The sequence below is a fragment of the Nothobranchius furzeri genome, chromosome 7 (genome assembly GCF_043380555.1).
Source record: "Nothobranchius furzeri strain GRZ-AD chromosome 7, NfurGRZ-RIMD1, whole genome shotgun sequence".
Classification (NCBI taxonomy): domain Eukaryota; kingdom Metazoa; phylum Chordata; class Actinopteri; order Cyprinodontiformes; family Nothobranchiidae; genus Nothobranchius; species Nothobranchius furzeri.
In genome coordinates, this window is record NC_091747.1 from 72751804 (window position 1) to 72767480 (window position 15677).

Genomic DNA, 15677 nt, shown 5'->3' on the forward strand with positions numbered 1-15677 from the left:
ATTGTTATTATTATTCTGAGCTATTACAGCAATCAATTTCCCCCTGGGATTAATAAAGTATTTTTGAATTGAATTTGAATTGAATTGAAATAAACAATACACATAGCAACTTCTCATCAATCCATATCAATTTCAGACTTAAAATAACATATTGATGTAAACCACACCCTCTTCCGGCTAAACTACACCCACTTCCGGGTTAGGCCACGCCCACTCCGAGTACAAATACAGATACAGATAGTGGTGTACTCGCTCATCCCTAATTACCACCACAGGCTGACCACTTATAAATGGTCGAAGAATTCCTGATGCCATCTCAGCTTTGTGGCAAAGATGTACACAGTGTTTCTCCCCCAAATTTGTGTGATCTCATTCACATTGTTTCTCCAGTCTGTTCCCTAAGATAGTCGACCTCTGTCCACATTACGCTTCCATTCTTCAGTCTTACCTCCATGGGATCCTTCAGTTGCTCTGCTCCTCACCCCTGGAATTCTCTGCTGCAAGCCATCTGCAACTCTGACTCCCTTGCCACTTTCAAATCCAATCTAAAAACTCACCTCACAAGGCTGTGAACTGTTTATGAGATAGTTCTATAGTATTTATCTGACCTTTGCTCTCCATTCCCTAGGGTTTTGTTTGTGATCACTGCAAACTGTAGCATTTTTCGTTCACCACAGGTAGGGTTTACTAAACGTTTTTTATGGCGTTTTATTGAACAGCTTAGAAACACAGCTACAAAAATACCACGATGTATTCTGGGTAATTTTTGACCAAGGCTAGGCTACAAGACACCTCCCGTGTATCCTTGCTCAGCTAGCTAAACGGCTAACAAACGGAGAACCCACGCCTCGGTAGAACATGAACATTGGAACACATCTTGGTGGCTCCTGATGACATATGTCCTAGGCAACCGGGGCAGGGCCAAGACATCAAGGCGAGGTTCCTTGGCATTGAGAAACACCCAGGGACTACAGCCCTGCTGTAATGTAAAGTGCTTTGGAGTCCTCTGACTCTGAAAGGTGCAATACAAGTGCGGATCATTTATCATTATGAAAATGAGAACATGTTCTCAAACATTTTACCTGGTAAATAAAGGTTTAGCACTTCTTTTGTATCTTACTTTTGACTGTGTGCCAGGTGTATTCAGGTCTTGTGATAAACACCAAGCTCAAACTTCGTCTTTACTTCCAACTGACTCATGTTCCTTCCTCTCCTTCAAACCTAATCTTTTTAAATACATGGATGATAAATTATCAAGTATTTTAAAATTGTTTATACCTAAAGCTGAAAATCAGTTTTGACCAAATGGACAAAACACCTAATCAAGCGTCAATTAAACAAACAAGTATAGACAAAAGTTGAACTTACCCATGATGCTACTGATGACAGGAGGCTGCTGGGAGATGAAGACATTCTCACCATTTCCTTTGTACAGTATACCTTACAAAAAGTGAGCAGAGAGACGCACAATATAGAATGCTAATAGTAACTAGGGAACTCTCTCTATAGCAGAAAAAGCTTTTTCTTAATATTGTGACAAGTTTTAAAAATACACAAACAGGGACCACACAGGAAGGCTTGGATCTTAAAGCTGAGTATAACAGAGGGTTTCACACAAGAATGAATGTCGGGAAAGTAAAGTTTTGGTAATGTATCAACTGGGACACAGGAAAAGCAACATCACTGGAATTTAGTGTGAAAGAAAGATTTGATTCTCTTGAAAAAAAAGGACAGTGTGAATTTCAAAACTGATTTGCTACAACAGAGTTGCCTTCTGAAAGAGGAGTCATTTTTGTTTATACACATAAACTCATAGAGGTGTCCCATAACCAGCCTAATTTCTAGTTCCTACTTCTTTTTGTGTGGAGTCATGCTCTAATAGGTAGATGAGTGGGTGGGTTAGTAGGTACATGGAGAATTACATGAGTAGGTAGTAGGGCTGGGCGATATGACGATTCTAGATCGTAAAACTATCCACACATCTGATGGTCTGTCATTTTTGAGACGGTTTTATCACGATTCACAGTTCTGCTGCTGTAATCCTGCCTCTATGAGAAGGGAAATTCCCTTAGGAAAACCTCTGCTTATTGGCGAATGGCATGCCTTTGTATGACCTTGACCAATCAGAGTGATTCATGGTGATAATAGCACACGCCCCACTTGTTTTACAATCTGTGTGAACCAGGGTATCTGCAGGTTTAAGGGAGCCAAATTTAAGACTTTTTAAGACCTTTTTTAAGGCCACTTTGACCAAATTTAAGCTATTTTAAAAATTAAATTTAAGCGATAATTTCCAGCTATTGCCTGGAGCCGGTGCTAACCACGTCGCTTACGTGGGATTAGCCATCCAGTTACTATTAACTTTTCCCTTCCCCATGGCGCAAGCTCCCACTAGCTTAACCAGCTAATGTGCTCATCTAAAAAAATAGCCCCCTTTCACAACCAACTGACTGCGTACGGTTCTGCTTACGCCAAAATCATACACAAAAAATGCTGAACACTAACTAGAAATTCACGAAATTTTCATAGAAATAAAAGAAGCTTGTTTATTGGGTCTTTGGTAATTTAAGACCTTTGGAAACTGGATTTAAGGATTATTTGTCATTTTTAAGGACTTTTAAGGCCTTAAATTAGGAAAAGCTAATTTAAGACTTTTTAAGACTTTTTAAGGACCCGCGGATACCCTGGTGAACAAGCACTGGCATTGGTCGTGGCTGACAACACCAAATAGGTTTTTGTTCAGAAGAGAAATGCCTCGTCCTTTATATGGACCTGGTTTGGCTTTTCACCAGACAACAAAGAGCAAAGAAACATAATTTGCAAAGTTAGCAAGGAGAGCGTCAAGGCAAGTGATAGAAACACCTGTAGCCTCCGGAAATGATTTGTTTTTCCATCTACAGGTCGACCTCTTCAGTATCGGGTCACATGGAGACATAAGTCTTAACTGGGGCTTTAATCTGCAAGAAAGATACTGTGCTTGCCCAAGGTCCCTCACAAGCTCCCTCTTATCTAAGACTGCTTCGCTTCACAGCACAAGATGGATGAACTTTCATAATTAAATCATATAATGAACAATAATGGTTGAAGGATAATAATGTTTTGATGAATCTGTGCTTAAATTACTGTGGTTGAAATGAATATTATTATGTTATGATCAGTAAAGTTAGATTTAACAAGTGAATCACTATCTACTGACAGCTCACACACTCAGACACATGACAATGACATGGTTAAACTAATATCATGACACACTGCTTTCTGTTCTACAAATCAGAACTCCTGTATCTGACACAAGGCGTGTTTTCTGAGGTTTTATGGTAAAACCCTTTTTACACGTCAAATTCTGATTTGTTAGTAAATCAAAATATGATGATTATTAAAACAGGATTCACTTCACCATGAGTCAGTTCTTGAGAAAGCTTCGGACCGGCCATCCGGAGCAAAACCTCTTTAACCCAAAGCATCTTTGGACAAGCTGTCAAAAACCTGTTGCATGCTACAGCAGACCGCAAAAGGTTCCTTCAGAATAAAGCTGAACCACCTTTGACTCCTTAAGAGTCCTTCCATAGACGCAAATAGCCTCCGAGCCTGTTGTGACCTGGAGACATCCCGAGACCGGTTTAGTGGTGCTGCAGTTTCTCCTACGGACTTCGGTACCTTTGGGGTCTATGGACTTCCTGACATTCCGGATCTACCACAGGGGTCTTCGAGCTGGTACGTAGACTCGACAGATTGCGTCTGATGTGGTTTTATAAACCATCACTATAGTTTATAGCAGACCAAATTCATTCCCACTCAGAACTCAGTTTCTCCAGATACGAAGGTTCTGATAACATCACATTCACACATCATCACACCTCACATTCCATCGACCTAGACTCATTCATCACATAAAGTGTTTCCTAGTTGTCATGTTTTAATTATTTAAGAAAATAAATTTCTTACTTTTTATAAACTTGACTCTTCTTGAATTAATACGAAGTGTGTTTGACAATCCCTGAATAAACAAAGAATTCTAAATCTTCTGGTTAACCATTCAAAGACCAATCAGACTGAATTTCCATATTTATATAGAAATACACATCTTATTGGTCAAAGTGTAATGTAGTATAATGACCTTTAAAAGCACCCAAAATACATACGTATGCTACACCTACACACCACAAACTTTTTAAATCACTTCCCAAACAAGGCAATGAGAGCACGCTGGCAGCTAAAGTTAAAAAGCCTGCGGCTGCAGCGGCAGCGGTGGCCAGTGCTTCTTCCAGGTAGCAAATGCTAGCAGAAACAATAACAAAACTCACTCCCTATAACAGAGACAGCAAACGATGGAACAGCATGACGGATGCGATGACGGACCACTTGGTTAAAGATTTATGTCCTGTGCAAACAGTAGAAGGGAGTGGGATTTAAGAAAATGATAAAAATATTGGATCCATGCTACGAGTTGCCATTCCACGCATGTACGCTGAACGCAAAGAGAGAGTTGCAGAAAATATTAAGAATTAGCAGTTTTTTTTGCTACCACAAACGTTTGAGGAGAAGCAGGGTGATGTGGGTATGTTTGGAGGACTTGGTCAGAAGCCAAGCACAGGCGTTCTGAAGCACCTGTAGATGGTTCAGGGAGGTTTTGATAGATGGTTGAACAAATACAGATAGTGGTGTACTCGCTCATCCCCACCCAGTACATTAACACAGCAGAGAGAGAGCAGAGACTGAGGAGAGCTGTGACGGAGCTGAAGTCTCTGCTGGCTCCTGAATCAGGGCACCCAGTGTCCTTTTCCTCCTCCACATCACAAAGCCAAAGCACTAAAACACAGCCAGCAAAGAAAACAATAGAGTCTTTGGCCTGCTTTTTCAAAACTGCAGCAATTCCCTCAACAATTGCTGAAGAACAGCCATCATACTTGTCCACACCCAAAGTGGATAGTGAAATGGATCCACTTCAATGGTGGAAGGACCATGAGGTCTTTTTTCCAAAAGAGAATCATCTTGCTCAGAAATATCTTTGCATCTCTGCAACAAGTTATCTCTGTGAGCGAGTGTTTACCACTGGTGGAAATATTTTCACAAAGGGCAGCCCCTAAACCAGATAAGGTGGACAAACTCATCTTCCTGGCAAAAAACCTGAGACTGTCTTGTAGATTTGTTTGGATTGATGGAAGAAGAATACTTTTTTTCATGATATTACTCCAATGTTAGAACTGCTTACACAACACTCTACTGTCTAATGTTGTTACCTATTCATTAAGAAATGTATGTGTGCCTGTTTAGTTCATCAGCATTTTGGACAAGTTAATGTTTGAACAAAACATTCACCATTTACATATTTGCACTTTAAATATGTTTCCAATTTTTTTATATATTTTTAAGTTATCTGAAAAACGAGAAATACTGTGACTTTTGTAATTGTTTCTTTCAGCGCCTTTATCACCTCAGGTCAGTCTACAATAGTGTGTAGTGTTAGCACTGTGTTGATTATTCCTAATTTTAATAAATAGATGCCATTTAAATGCACTCCCTCTGTCCGTTCGCCAGTCTCCTTCACTGGTGCAATTCAAAGCTAGCCTAAATACCTGTTTCTTTCATCTAGTTTTTGGCCGATGAGCACAAGAACACTCTTGTGCTGCATTTTAGTTCTTTATGGTCTTAGAGTCTTATTTTTGATCTTGATTTCTAAAAATGCACTCTCTGTATGAAGGTGAATTCTAATCCTGTGTTTTTGTGTCTAAGTTTTTACCATGTGCTGCACTTTGGTCAGCTGACACGCTGCTTTTAAATGTGCTTTTACAAATAAATATGGTTTATATACATGCTTATGTATTCAATGTTTCTCTTCTTCAATATGCAGTTAAAATTATGCTGGTCATCTTTGAGAAAACTCGTGATAAAATAAAAATTGCCATATAACCCAGCCCTAGTAGGTAGGTAGGGTTGAAGGTAGGTATGTTAGCAGATCAGTAGGTTTAGTAGACAGGTCGTTAGTAAATAAGTTGGTAAGTTAGTAGACATGCAGACTATTAGGTATGTAAGATCTGACAAAGAATCTTGATTCTGTTTAGTCATACAACTTACCATTCTGTACATCCAGAATGTGATGTTTGTCAAGAGTCCACCCTCCCATGTTGGAAGCATCCATTTCGTAGCCTTGCAGTATGGCTGTTCTCTTCTCCCACAGAATGAGGTCTAGGCAGGACTCATATTCAAAGCCCACAGACACTGTTGGGACAAAGAGGACAGTCAATTCCTGTGTTGTTTTTTTATACTCAGGGATCTTACAATTTTCATCAATCCATCCATTTTCAGCTGCTTATCCAAATCCGGGTCGCGAGGATAACATCCTAAGCTGGGAGGCCCAGACATCCCTCTCCTTGGTTACTTAAGCCAGCTCCTCCAGAGGAATCCCAAGGCATTCTCTGGCCAGGTGAGAGACATAGTCTCACCAGCGTGTCCTGAGTCTTCCCTTGGGTCTCCTCCCAGTTGGACGTGCCTGGAAAACCTCACCAGGGAGGCGTTCAGGAGGCATCCTAATCAAATGAACGAGCCACCTCAACTGGCTCCTCTCAATCTGGAGGAGCAGCGGGTCTACTCCGAGCCCCTTCCGGATGGCCGAGCTTCTCACCCTATCTCTAAGTGGGAGCCCAGCCACCCAGCGGAGAAAACTCATTTCCGCATCTTGTATCTGCTCGATATATCTGAGAGGAGCTCAACCAAACACGTCTACACCATACTGTGTACGCTAGCGCCCCCCCCTCCGTACCAACATTTTTGAAGGTTGATTAGTCAAAAAAACACCCAAATTTCTTAAGTTTGTCTTGACGACAGAGGATAGATGACCTAGTTTTTTACTTGAGTTCAGCCTTCGATACCATCTCTCACACCATCCTCCTCCATAGATTGTCTTCCCTTGGCATTTCTCATACCCCGCTTGATTGGTTTCGTTCATATCTCTCTGGCCGTACTCAGTTTATTCAACTCAAATCCTTCACTTCCCGTCCCTTCCCTGTCACTACTGGCGTCCCCCGAGGCTCTGTTCTCGGTCCACTCCTTTTCATCACTTACGTTCTTCCCCTGGGAAATATTTTCCGTAAATTTGACATCCATTTTCATTGTTACGCGGATGACACCCAGCTCTATGTATCCTCCAAACCCTCCTCTTCACTCCCTCCTTCCTCCCTCACCAATTGTTTATCTGAAATCAAAGACTGGTTCACATCAAACTTTCTCAAACTTAACAGTGATAAAACAGAAATGTCACTTGTCGGCACTAAATCTTTACTATCCAAAATCCACAGCTTTACACTTCCTGTTGACAACTCCTTAGTTTCCCCCTCCCCTCAGGTCAAGAGTCTGGGTGTCATGTCATTTGTGTGATGTCTAATGTTTGTCTCAGAGAAAAGTGGGCACTGTCATACAGTCAGTGTGTAATTCATTGTGTTCCATTTAGATAATTGTGTTTTCAGTTTTGCTCTTCAGTGTTCTTTCCATGCTTGGTAGTGTTCACCCAAAGGCTACTTGTGTTTAAGCAATGGATGGTGTGTGTGTCATGTGAAAATGTGGCTGTGTTTACCAAAGGAAAACACGTGTTCCATTTTGGGAACATGTTACGATTTGTGATGGCAGGGTTTTGTTGCAAAGGGAAGCCACGGTTTAGGAATTTGTGTGTTATGTTTGGGGTTTTGTGTGTGCAGTTTTGAAAGAAACGTACAGTTTCAAAAAATGCGTTTTAGCAATCGAAAAAACTGTAATTAAGGTGATGTGATCAACAATGTCAAAAGCTGCAGAAAGATCTAACAACACTAACACTGTGAACTCCCCGTTGTCTGCAGCCATCATGATGTCACTGGAAACTTTAAGCAAAGCTGTTTCTGTTGAATGCTTTTTATGAAAACCAGACTGGAATTAATCATAATTGTTGTGTAGTTCCAGAAAAGTAATCAGCTGATCTGCCATAACCTTTTCGAATATTTTAGAGAGAAAGCGTAATTTAGAAATGGGTCTGTAATTTTTAGGCTGAGATGAGTCCAAACTTGTTTTTTTAAGGATAGGTTCAATGTGGTCTTTAATCATGATGTGTGTCTGAATAATTCCTATACCATTATGTACATTCATCCATGCCTTCTTAAATGACATGGCAGGGTAAACTGTTACATGTAGCTAAGTCTAAGACAAGCTAATAATAAGCTAGTGACTCCTAAATGCTAACAATTCGAAAGTAATGTTTTTTTTGTAATATGGATTATGTCAACTGTTACTAATCTTTATTAAAATAAATATAGATATTGTTGAGAAAATACCATTTGTTAGAAGTAAATAGCTAAAGTTTTGGTTGGAAACAGCATCCTTACCTTAGAAAACCCCATTTCTAATGTTAGCTCAGCTCTGGGTCAAAGTAGCGATGCCCTCTCTGTTGACTCGGCTTTCCCTGAGCGTGCCCGTTAGGAGGCGTGGCTTTTGGCTCTTTCAGGAAGGGGAGGAGAGTGGGCAACAGCCTTTTGAATTTCAAAATCTCATCCTACTCGTCTGGATGATGTCAGTTTACGGACCCTGCCTTTAATCCTTTAAGGGCCAAAGTCGCAGAATTGCAAAAAGCATCATTGCAGTGTTTAATGAGCCACAGCTGCAAACATGCCTCATGAAGTCATTATTTTACACCAGAAGATAGTGGAGAGGTATAACTTCAATCTGAGCAACACTTATGCGCATTGTGGCCGAACGCATTCTTTAAACAGATGTTCGTTTTTTTGGTGAAATTGAACTGAATTAATTCGTATTTTGCCTGACAAACATTAAAGTGAGTGCATTTGTTTGTTCTGGCGTGCGCGAACGGGCTTATGAACGTGCTATTTTGATGTCCGAGCTCCAGATCTCCATGGAGCTAAAGCCTATCTAAAATATCCTGTTAACCATACAGTTTATAAGAAGTAGAACCTGCAAATGTGGCCACCGTAGGCGGTCAGTGTGGTGTGTTTTCTTCTCTGCTTATGCTGTGTGGAGGAGGTGTGTTGGTGTGTTCCTTTTACCTTGGAAAATATACAACTACACATAACATTGGTTTTAGATGCACCATTAAAGGTTTGTCTTGTGAAATAAACACATTTCCATCACAGCTACTATTGTTATTACAAGGAGCTGCTACATTGAACCTCAAAGTTGAATTAAAAAACATTCTCTGACTTTGAGGTTGTTCCAGTTCATTATTTACTCTCTGAAGATTACATTTCCGAGTATGGAATTAGCAGAAATCAACTGGAGAAAACCCAAACATGAAAACACAAGTCAGAGTCGCACCAGTAATATTTAATTATTTGCATTGTTTTTTACTAAATCATTTGGGGCTGATTGTTGCTCTATAAATTTTTCTTTGAGCAAACAAGTAAGAAAATTCACTGAATTTGAGAAGTTCCTTAATTTCAAGATAACTAAATGTTTTACACTCTTAATATTGCAATTTGAGGTACATTCTTGTTTCCTATCTCAGCCCTCTGGTTGAGTACTAATGCACCTTTTTATGAAAACAATTCAAACAGTTTTTTCCTCATGTTATTGAGAATATATATATACATATACATATATATATATATACATATACATATATATATATATACACACATATATATATATATATATATATATATATATATATATATATATATATATATATATATATATATATATATATATATATATATATATGAAAAAAGAACTATGAACTAGTTTGTTTTTGGAATAGTGAACTTAGTTAAAAAAATTTAACTAAACTTGAACTAGTTTGTTTTAAAATCGAATTTCCCAGCAGTGCTTATGGGTGAACTTCTATTGAAATCATCGGACTTTATAGAGTTTGAAAACTACTTCCTGTCAGGTGTTTCCTGAGGAGATGAGACGAGTGCCCACAGAGGGCAAATATTAGAGGAATAACATACAACGCTGACACGCCTGTTCATTGTTGACAAATTTTTTTGACTAATAATGGCTGACTCTAAGGCCCTGTCCACACGTAGCCGGGGATCTGCCAAAACGTAGATATTTTTCTACGTTTTGTTCTGTCATCCACACGAAAACGGAGTTTTTTCACATGAAAACAGATCTTTTTAAAAACTCCGGCCAAAGTGAAGATCTGCGTTTTCTCCGTTTTGGGTGTCTGCGTGTGGACAGACAAAACCGGAGTTTTAAGGTCCGCAACGTCACTTTCCGCGACAAAAAAATGCTGACATCACGTGTGCGACCTGTGTTTACACTAGCCGACAGCATGGATGCCCTCAGAGCTGCGCTCGCTTTATCAATTGTCCAAGCGCTTTTTGCTTGTTTGTTTTTGCAAGCGGAATTACTGCTCCTTGCGGAAGACCACAGACGAAGGACGAGGTTAAGAACGGGGGAAGTACTGCCGCCTACAGGTCTGGCATGTCCTTAACAACGTATTTATCCGGGTACGTGTGGACAGTTTTTTTTAAACGAGGTGGTGTGGATGCAAGTTTTTGGAGGGGCGGATATTCGTTTTTAAAAAACCCGGCTACGTGTGGATTTGGCCTAGTTCTGACAAGGAATATTCACCCTCTGATGAAGATAATCACTCATCCGGTGAGACTGTGCGCTTCATTAACAAGCTGCACATGGATGGTAAAAACCATTACTAACGGTGACAGAAGTAGTGGGAATGTAAAAAAAAAAAAAAAGTTAACGTGAATGAGCCCAAACTGAACTGACCCAACTGAAAAAAACTGACAAATGTGGCTTTGAAGCATTTCTCTTGAGTGAGGCCAATATAAATATAAAAAAAATACTATATAAACAATAAAAAATGAAATAAAAAAGCAAAAATAACTTCATGTAATAAATTATATAACAATTATATATGTATTATATAATAAATAAAACACAAAAACAAAATGAAAATTTCTAAATAACATGTAAAAATAAGAAGGAACATCTGTAAAATGATGCATTCCAATATAGCAGCCTGATGTCATAATAGACAAATTAGATGGAGTGAATTTTCTCCCAAAACAAACTTTGAGTCCTACTGAAGATTTGTCTCATTTATAGTTTTCCTTTACCTGTTACCATTTTGAAATAGTCATGTCAAAATTAAATATTTACTTCAAACAACTCTGGTGCCCAAATGATTAATGACACTTAATTGTTTTATAGTGAACATCACTGATTATGTCAGCTACTGGTTGTGGTTCTAAACACAATACAGAATGCTTTGCCCAAGTCTTCACATCAATATTGTAGGGCCAGCCAGACTTTGTTACGCAGCAAAACACTGAAGGTAACTGTAAATGTTTGCTAAGTAAGGGGATTGCTGTAAAGTCTGTGAAGTGCCTTGAGATGTTGTGATTTGGTGCAATATAAATAAATTGAATTGAATTCAAATTGAAATAAAGTGACTAAATGCTTTTCTAGTGCTGGATGATCTGCAGCAAACTCACCAACTGCCTCTGACAGTCCATAGACACGCTGGCCATAGGCATCTGTCTTGTCCCAGATAAAGGTGTAGGACAAATTGGGTTGAGCAGGGAACCATTTCTGGAAGAGGCGACCCACCACTGCCACCTTTAGATGGACCTGGATCAAGAGGGCTAGATTTAAAAATCACTATAATTTAACAGCGTTCAACAAGTGAGATCGGAATGTAGTGAATCAGAATTTTGAACCAAAATACGGCATCATGCCATACACACAATGAAATAATTCCCATTATACCTTCATCAGACTGAATGGAATTGATGACTGTGTCATGGAGACTTTGAGGACTGGTTTATATCCAGCAGCTCTGGAGCTGAAGAAGATTAGGTGAAGAGCACTGCCTGGAATTGACGTTTTTTCTTGCAGAACCTATGAAAATAATTAACGGCATTTATCAGCAAATTACCAAATCCATTCATTCATTCATCCATCCATCCATGGGCGGACTGGTGATAGGTAGGGTCTAGCACTTATTCATTGTCTGATTTTCTGGTTTCACTGTATCTGCATGTCTCCATTTCACTGGACTGGTGCAAAAGTCTCACTTTCCAGGCCATTTCAGGAACCGAACATGTTTCTGCCTCCTAGGAGATGGCTAGGTAGAGTCATTGGGTGGGATTTGTGACTAAACCTTGTTGAGTGATTGTAACTCTAAACCTAACCAAACAAATGACATTTGTAAAATTGGAAGTTACTGGTGAAGTAGAATTTAATGAAAAAAAAAACATCGATTCTCATTCTTAAATTCCCACTGCTGAAAAATGCCTCCAAATTCACCGCACAACACCATAATATATGCTGCTCTGTGCTCTCCTAAAGAGCACCATAAAAAATTTCTTGTGGTGAATGAACATTCCCCTTTTTACATCACACAGTCACTCTTTTAATAATTGTTAATTATTTCCCTGCCAATTGTTGGCAACTTTAGGTGCTGGTTAACCCTCTGGAGGCAGGCGTTGCAGATTTGCAACGTTAAAACCTACCTACCTGGTTACTCCACATACGTATTTCATGAGTATTTTTTAACTCAGAAGCACCTCTGAAGGACTTAGTTGTTCGTCCTTTTATCAAAACCTATTTTGAGCCTGAGAGGGTTAATGTAGTCATGCAGAAATCTTGGCAAATTCATGAAAAGAACAATTTTATGTGAAGACAATGGCTAAGATGACCAAGCAAGTGTATTTTCCCTGCCACCATCGCCCCTCCCAGAAAGCCTTTTATACTGACTTAAGACAGCAGAGGGAACCCTGATAAATTGTAAACATAATGGGGAAAATAAAAGGTTCTAGTAATTGAAAGAAAGCAAATCTCAACTTGAAAAATAACAGAAAAACATGCTGGTCTTTAGAAAAAAAATAATAAACTGATGACAAAATTTCCTGGTAGGTGTGATCTTCTTACTGCTATGTTTCCCAACCCTGGTCCTTAGGGAACTCTTTCCTGCATGTTTTCCATGTTGCCCTTTTAACCACCAGTGTTTCCCTTCTGCCACACGCCTCACTTAAATGAATGAGTGATTAACAGGCATCTACAGCACTTGATGTCCTCCTGGGGAGGCAATGAAAATCAGACGTGCTGAGGCAGAGACAAGGAAACCATGTTCTGAGGACCTGGGTTGGGAAACACTGTAATATGACTCAAACATTTTCTGGATCAAACAGAATTAATGTTTTTAGCTGCTTAGGATTCGGGGAACACAGATGTGCTTGTATCTGTGCGTTTGATCGACATCCACCAGCAATTTTTACATTGCACCCTCAGCACAAACCATTTCCGATTGATAAGGAACTGCTCATCTTTTCCTGCTGCAAATGTATTCATGCATGTGATGTGTTCACATCTCAGTTACTGTATAACCTCATTGTCGCAGGCTTCCATACCTTTGCGTAAGCCAATAACAATGATCTAATATGGATCTTTAAAAATATTACCCAGAAAATCAGTGACGGTACAACATTGTGAAATATTGCAGGGGTTACCATTTTTCTGTGGTTCTTATACATACACACAGAGCTGTAAACACTTTGTTTTAACCTTTTTAGCCAACAGTTTTGGATTTAGTCACCTTCGTCTGAGCATCACAGGTGTTGTTGATGACGAAGGTGAGACAGGGGCCAAAACTGTCAGCTAAAAGTGCAAAAACAAAGCGTTTACAGCTCTGTGTTTATATAAGAACCAAAGAATAATGGAACTGAAAAAGCAACTTAGAATGAACTTACTGACTGTAGGGGTTACATTTTTTAAGTTTTGAAAATATTTTTTTATTTAGCCAATTACTCTGCTCACTTTATCTGATGCCCCTTGGTCTTCTTTTAAGTTTGTTTGGTATTCGCTTCCACTATTTGTCTATTTATTTGTTTGTTTATTTAATAGGGACAGTGCATATTAATAACATTAAACAACAAATAGTATCAGTAAATATGCCATATTGTGGCTAAAATGTAATGATACTAATTTGTATTAGATTTTATACCCAGTTTCGATGCCCCGGCCTCTTAATCTTTTTCTGGATTTTATTTTTTGCTTTTACTCTCCTCTTTGAATTGATTTTATGCTGGTTTTATGATTGTTATATTTTATTCTGATGGTTTTATGTTTTGATTGTGTTGTGTTCAGCACCTTGGGCATCTGCATTGGTCGCAGAAGGGGCTTTATAAATAAATGAAATGAAAATGAGTGCCAACTAGCACAACTGAACTGACAAACCCATCCCCCAGTACCCCTGCCCAGAAAAATAGAAAAAAAGTCCTTATATCATATTGTAGAAAATGACAAGGATCATCATTTAAATATTAATATGTATTATGAGACTACTTCACAGAACACCAAACATGAAAGCATCTGAAAATATTCCAGAATACTGTAATTGTTATTAAGAGGATATTGTTATCTGTTATGAGCGCGGTTGCTGCTACTTTTGTTTGTTTGTTGTGAAAAATGAAAGAGCTGCAGGGAAATGCAGCTTTATCTCAGCTGTTTGCTTGAATACTTTTATAAAAGAAATACTAAGAAGAAAATGTTGTTCTGTTGGATGTTGAACCCCCCCCCCCCCCCAAACAAAAAAAAAATAAACAAAACTAAACATTTTGGATCTATTCAAATCATATAAACGCCATGATTGGCTTCAAAAACTGCAATTTTCACTGAAAAGTTACACGTTTGCAAGTATGATAGTGCTTACATCGGCAATCACTCCAACTTGCATTTTGCAAGCAGGAGTCAGGTCTTGCTGTTTCTCTGACAAGATGAATCACAGACACCCAAAGCTCCTAAAATGCTTCTTTCTTTGTGTTACCTGAGTTTCAGGAATGATGGGGCCCTCCTCCAGAGACTCTCTATAGAATCTAGACAAAGGGGATGCAACAACGACTGGACTGGGTCTGATGAAACCACTGAGGTCACAGCTTGGAATGTCATTCTCCTCCTGAAACGAGCAGAATACACCGATAGGTCAAACTCATGTCTTCAGTGGCCAAGTCAGACTCAGACTTCAGCTTTGTGATTTCATTAACTGGTTCTTTTCTTCTGGCACCCGGAGAGTACAGCTGCTTCTCTTTTCTCTCCCTAATCTTATTTTTCCAATGCTCGTGTCCTGTCTGCCTACAGAGCGCTTCTCTGCATTCCTCCTAAAACTCTATGTTTAATCATGGATTTGATTAACTGGTCATTCAACGTGATCAACAAGATTTTTTCAACAATGACAACGGAGCAGGGGGCTCCTACTTGTCCACAGGGGACGTACCCAGTGGGATATATGTTGGATTCCTGGAAGAAGTGGAATATTATATGCCTCTCCCAGCTGTCCATGGAGCACATCGAAGACGTGTGGAATTTTGGCCTCATAATGACTGGATTTCTTCTGCTTGGAGTGGGAGGATTTGTGGTATTTTGGAAAATTGGGAAGACGGGAGCGATTGAAGGGCAACCCGTACCCATGGAAAGTCACCGTGTGGAAACTGCTCAGACTGGGACAACACTCGAGGTGAATCTTAAGCTAGAGGTTCTAGCTGCGATCCCGGTATTAGTGCGCAAAATGGATGTGATCTTGGAGAAAGTCAATGCACGGTATGGGCAAGTGTAAACCCAAAAATTGGATTCACTGAGGGACTGGAATGATCAGTTAAAGACTGACAGGCAGAGAGAAAATTAACTCTGTCTGACCCAAACAATTCTTCCTATCTGAATCTGGTGTCCAGGTAGCCATG

At 39.4% G+C, this 15677-nt stretch overlaps 1 protein-coding gene across 12 annotated transcripts in view; it reads right to left on the reverse strand.

Moving 5' to 3' along the window:
* tenm3 (teneurin transmembrane protein 3) overlaps positions 1-15677 on the reverse strand; it is a 251798-nt gene that overhangs the window by 100719 nt on the left and 135402 nt on the right. For all 12 annotated transcript variants that reach the window (XM_054751727.2, XM_015954354.3, XM_015954353.3 and 9 more), the window contains 5 exons: positions 14768-14896; positions 11710-11841; positions 11436-11571; positions 6076-6219; positions 1369-1440 (listed from right to left, as the gene is read on the reverse strand). In XM_054751727.2, coding sequence (XP_054607702.2) covers positions 1369-1440; positions 6076-6219; positions 11436-11571; positions 11710-11841; positions 14768-14896 — 613 coding nt within the window. The remainder of the gene's footprint in view (positions 1-1368; positions 1441-6075; positions 6220-11435; positions 11572-11709; positions 11842-14767; positions 14897-15677) is intronic.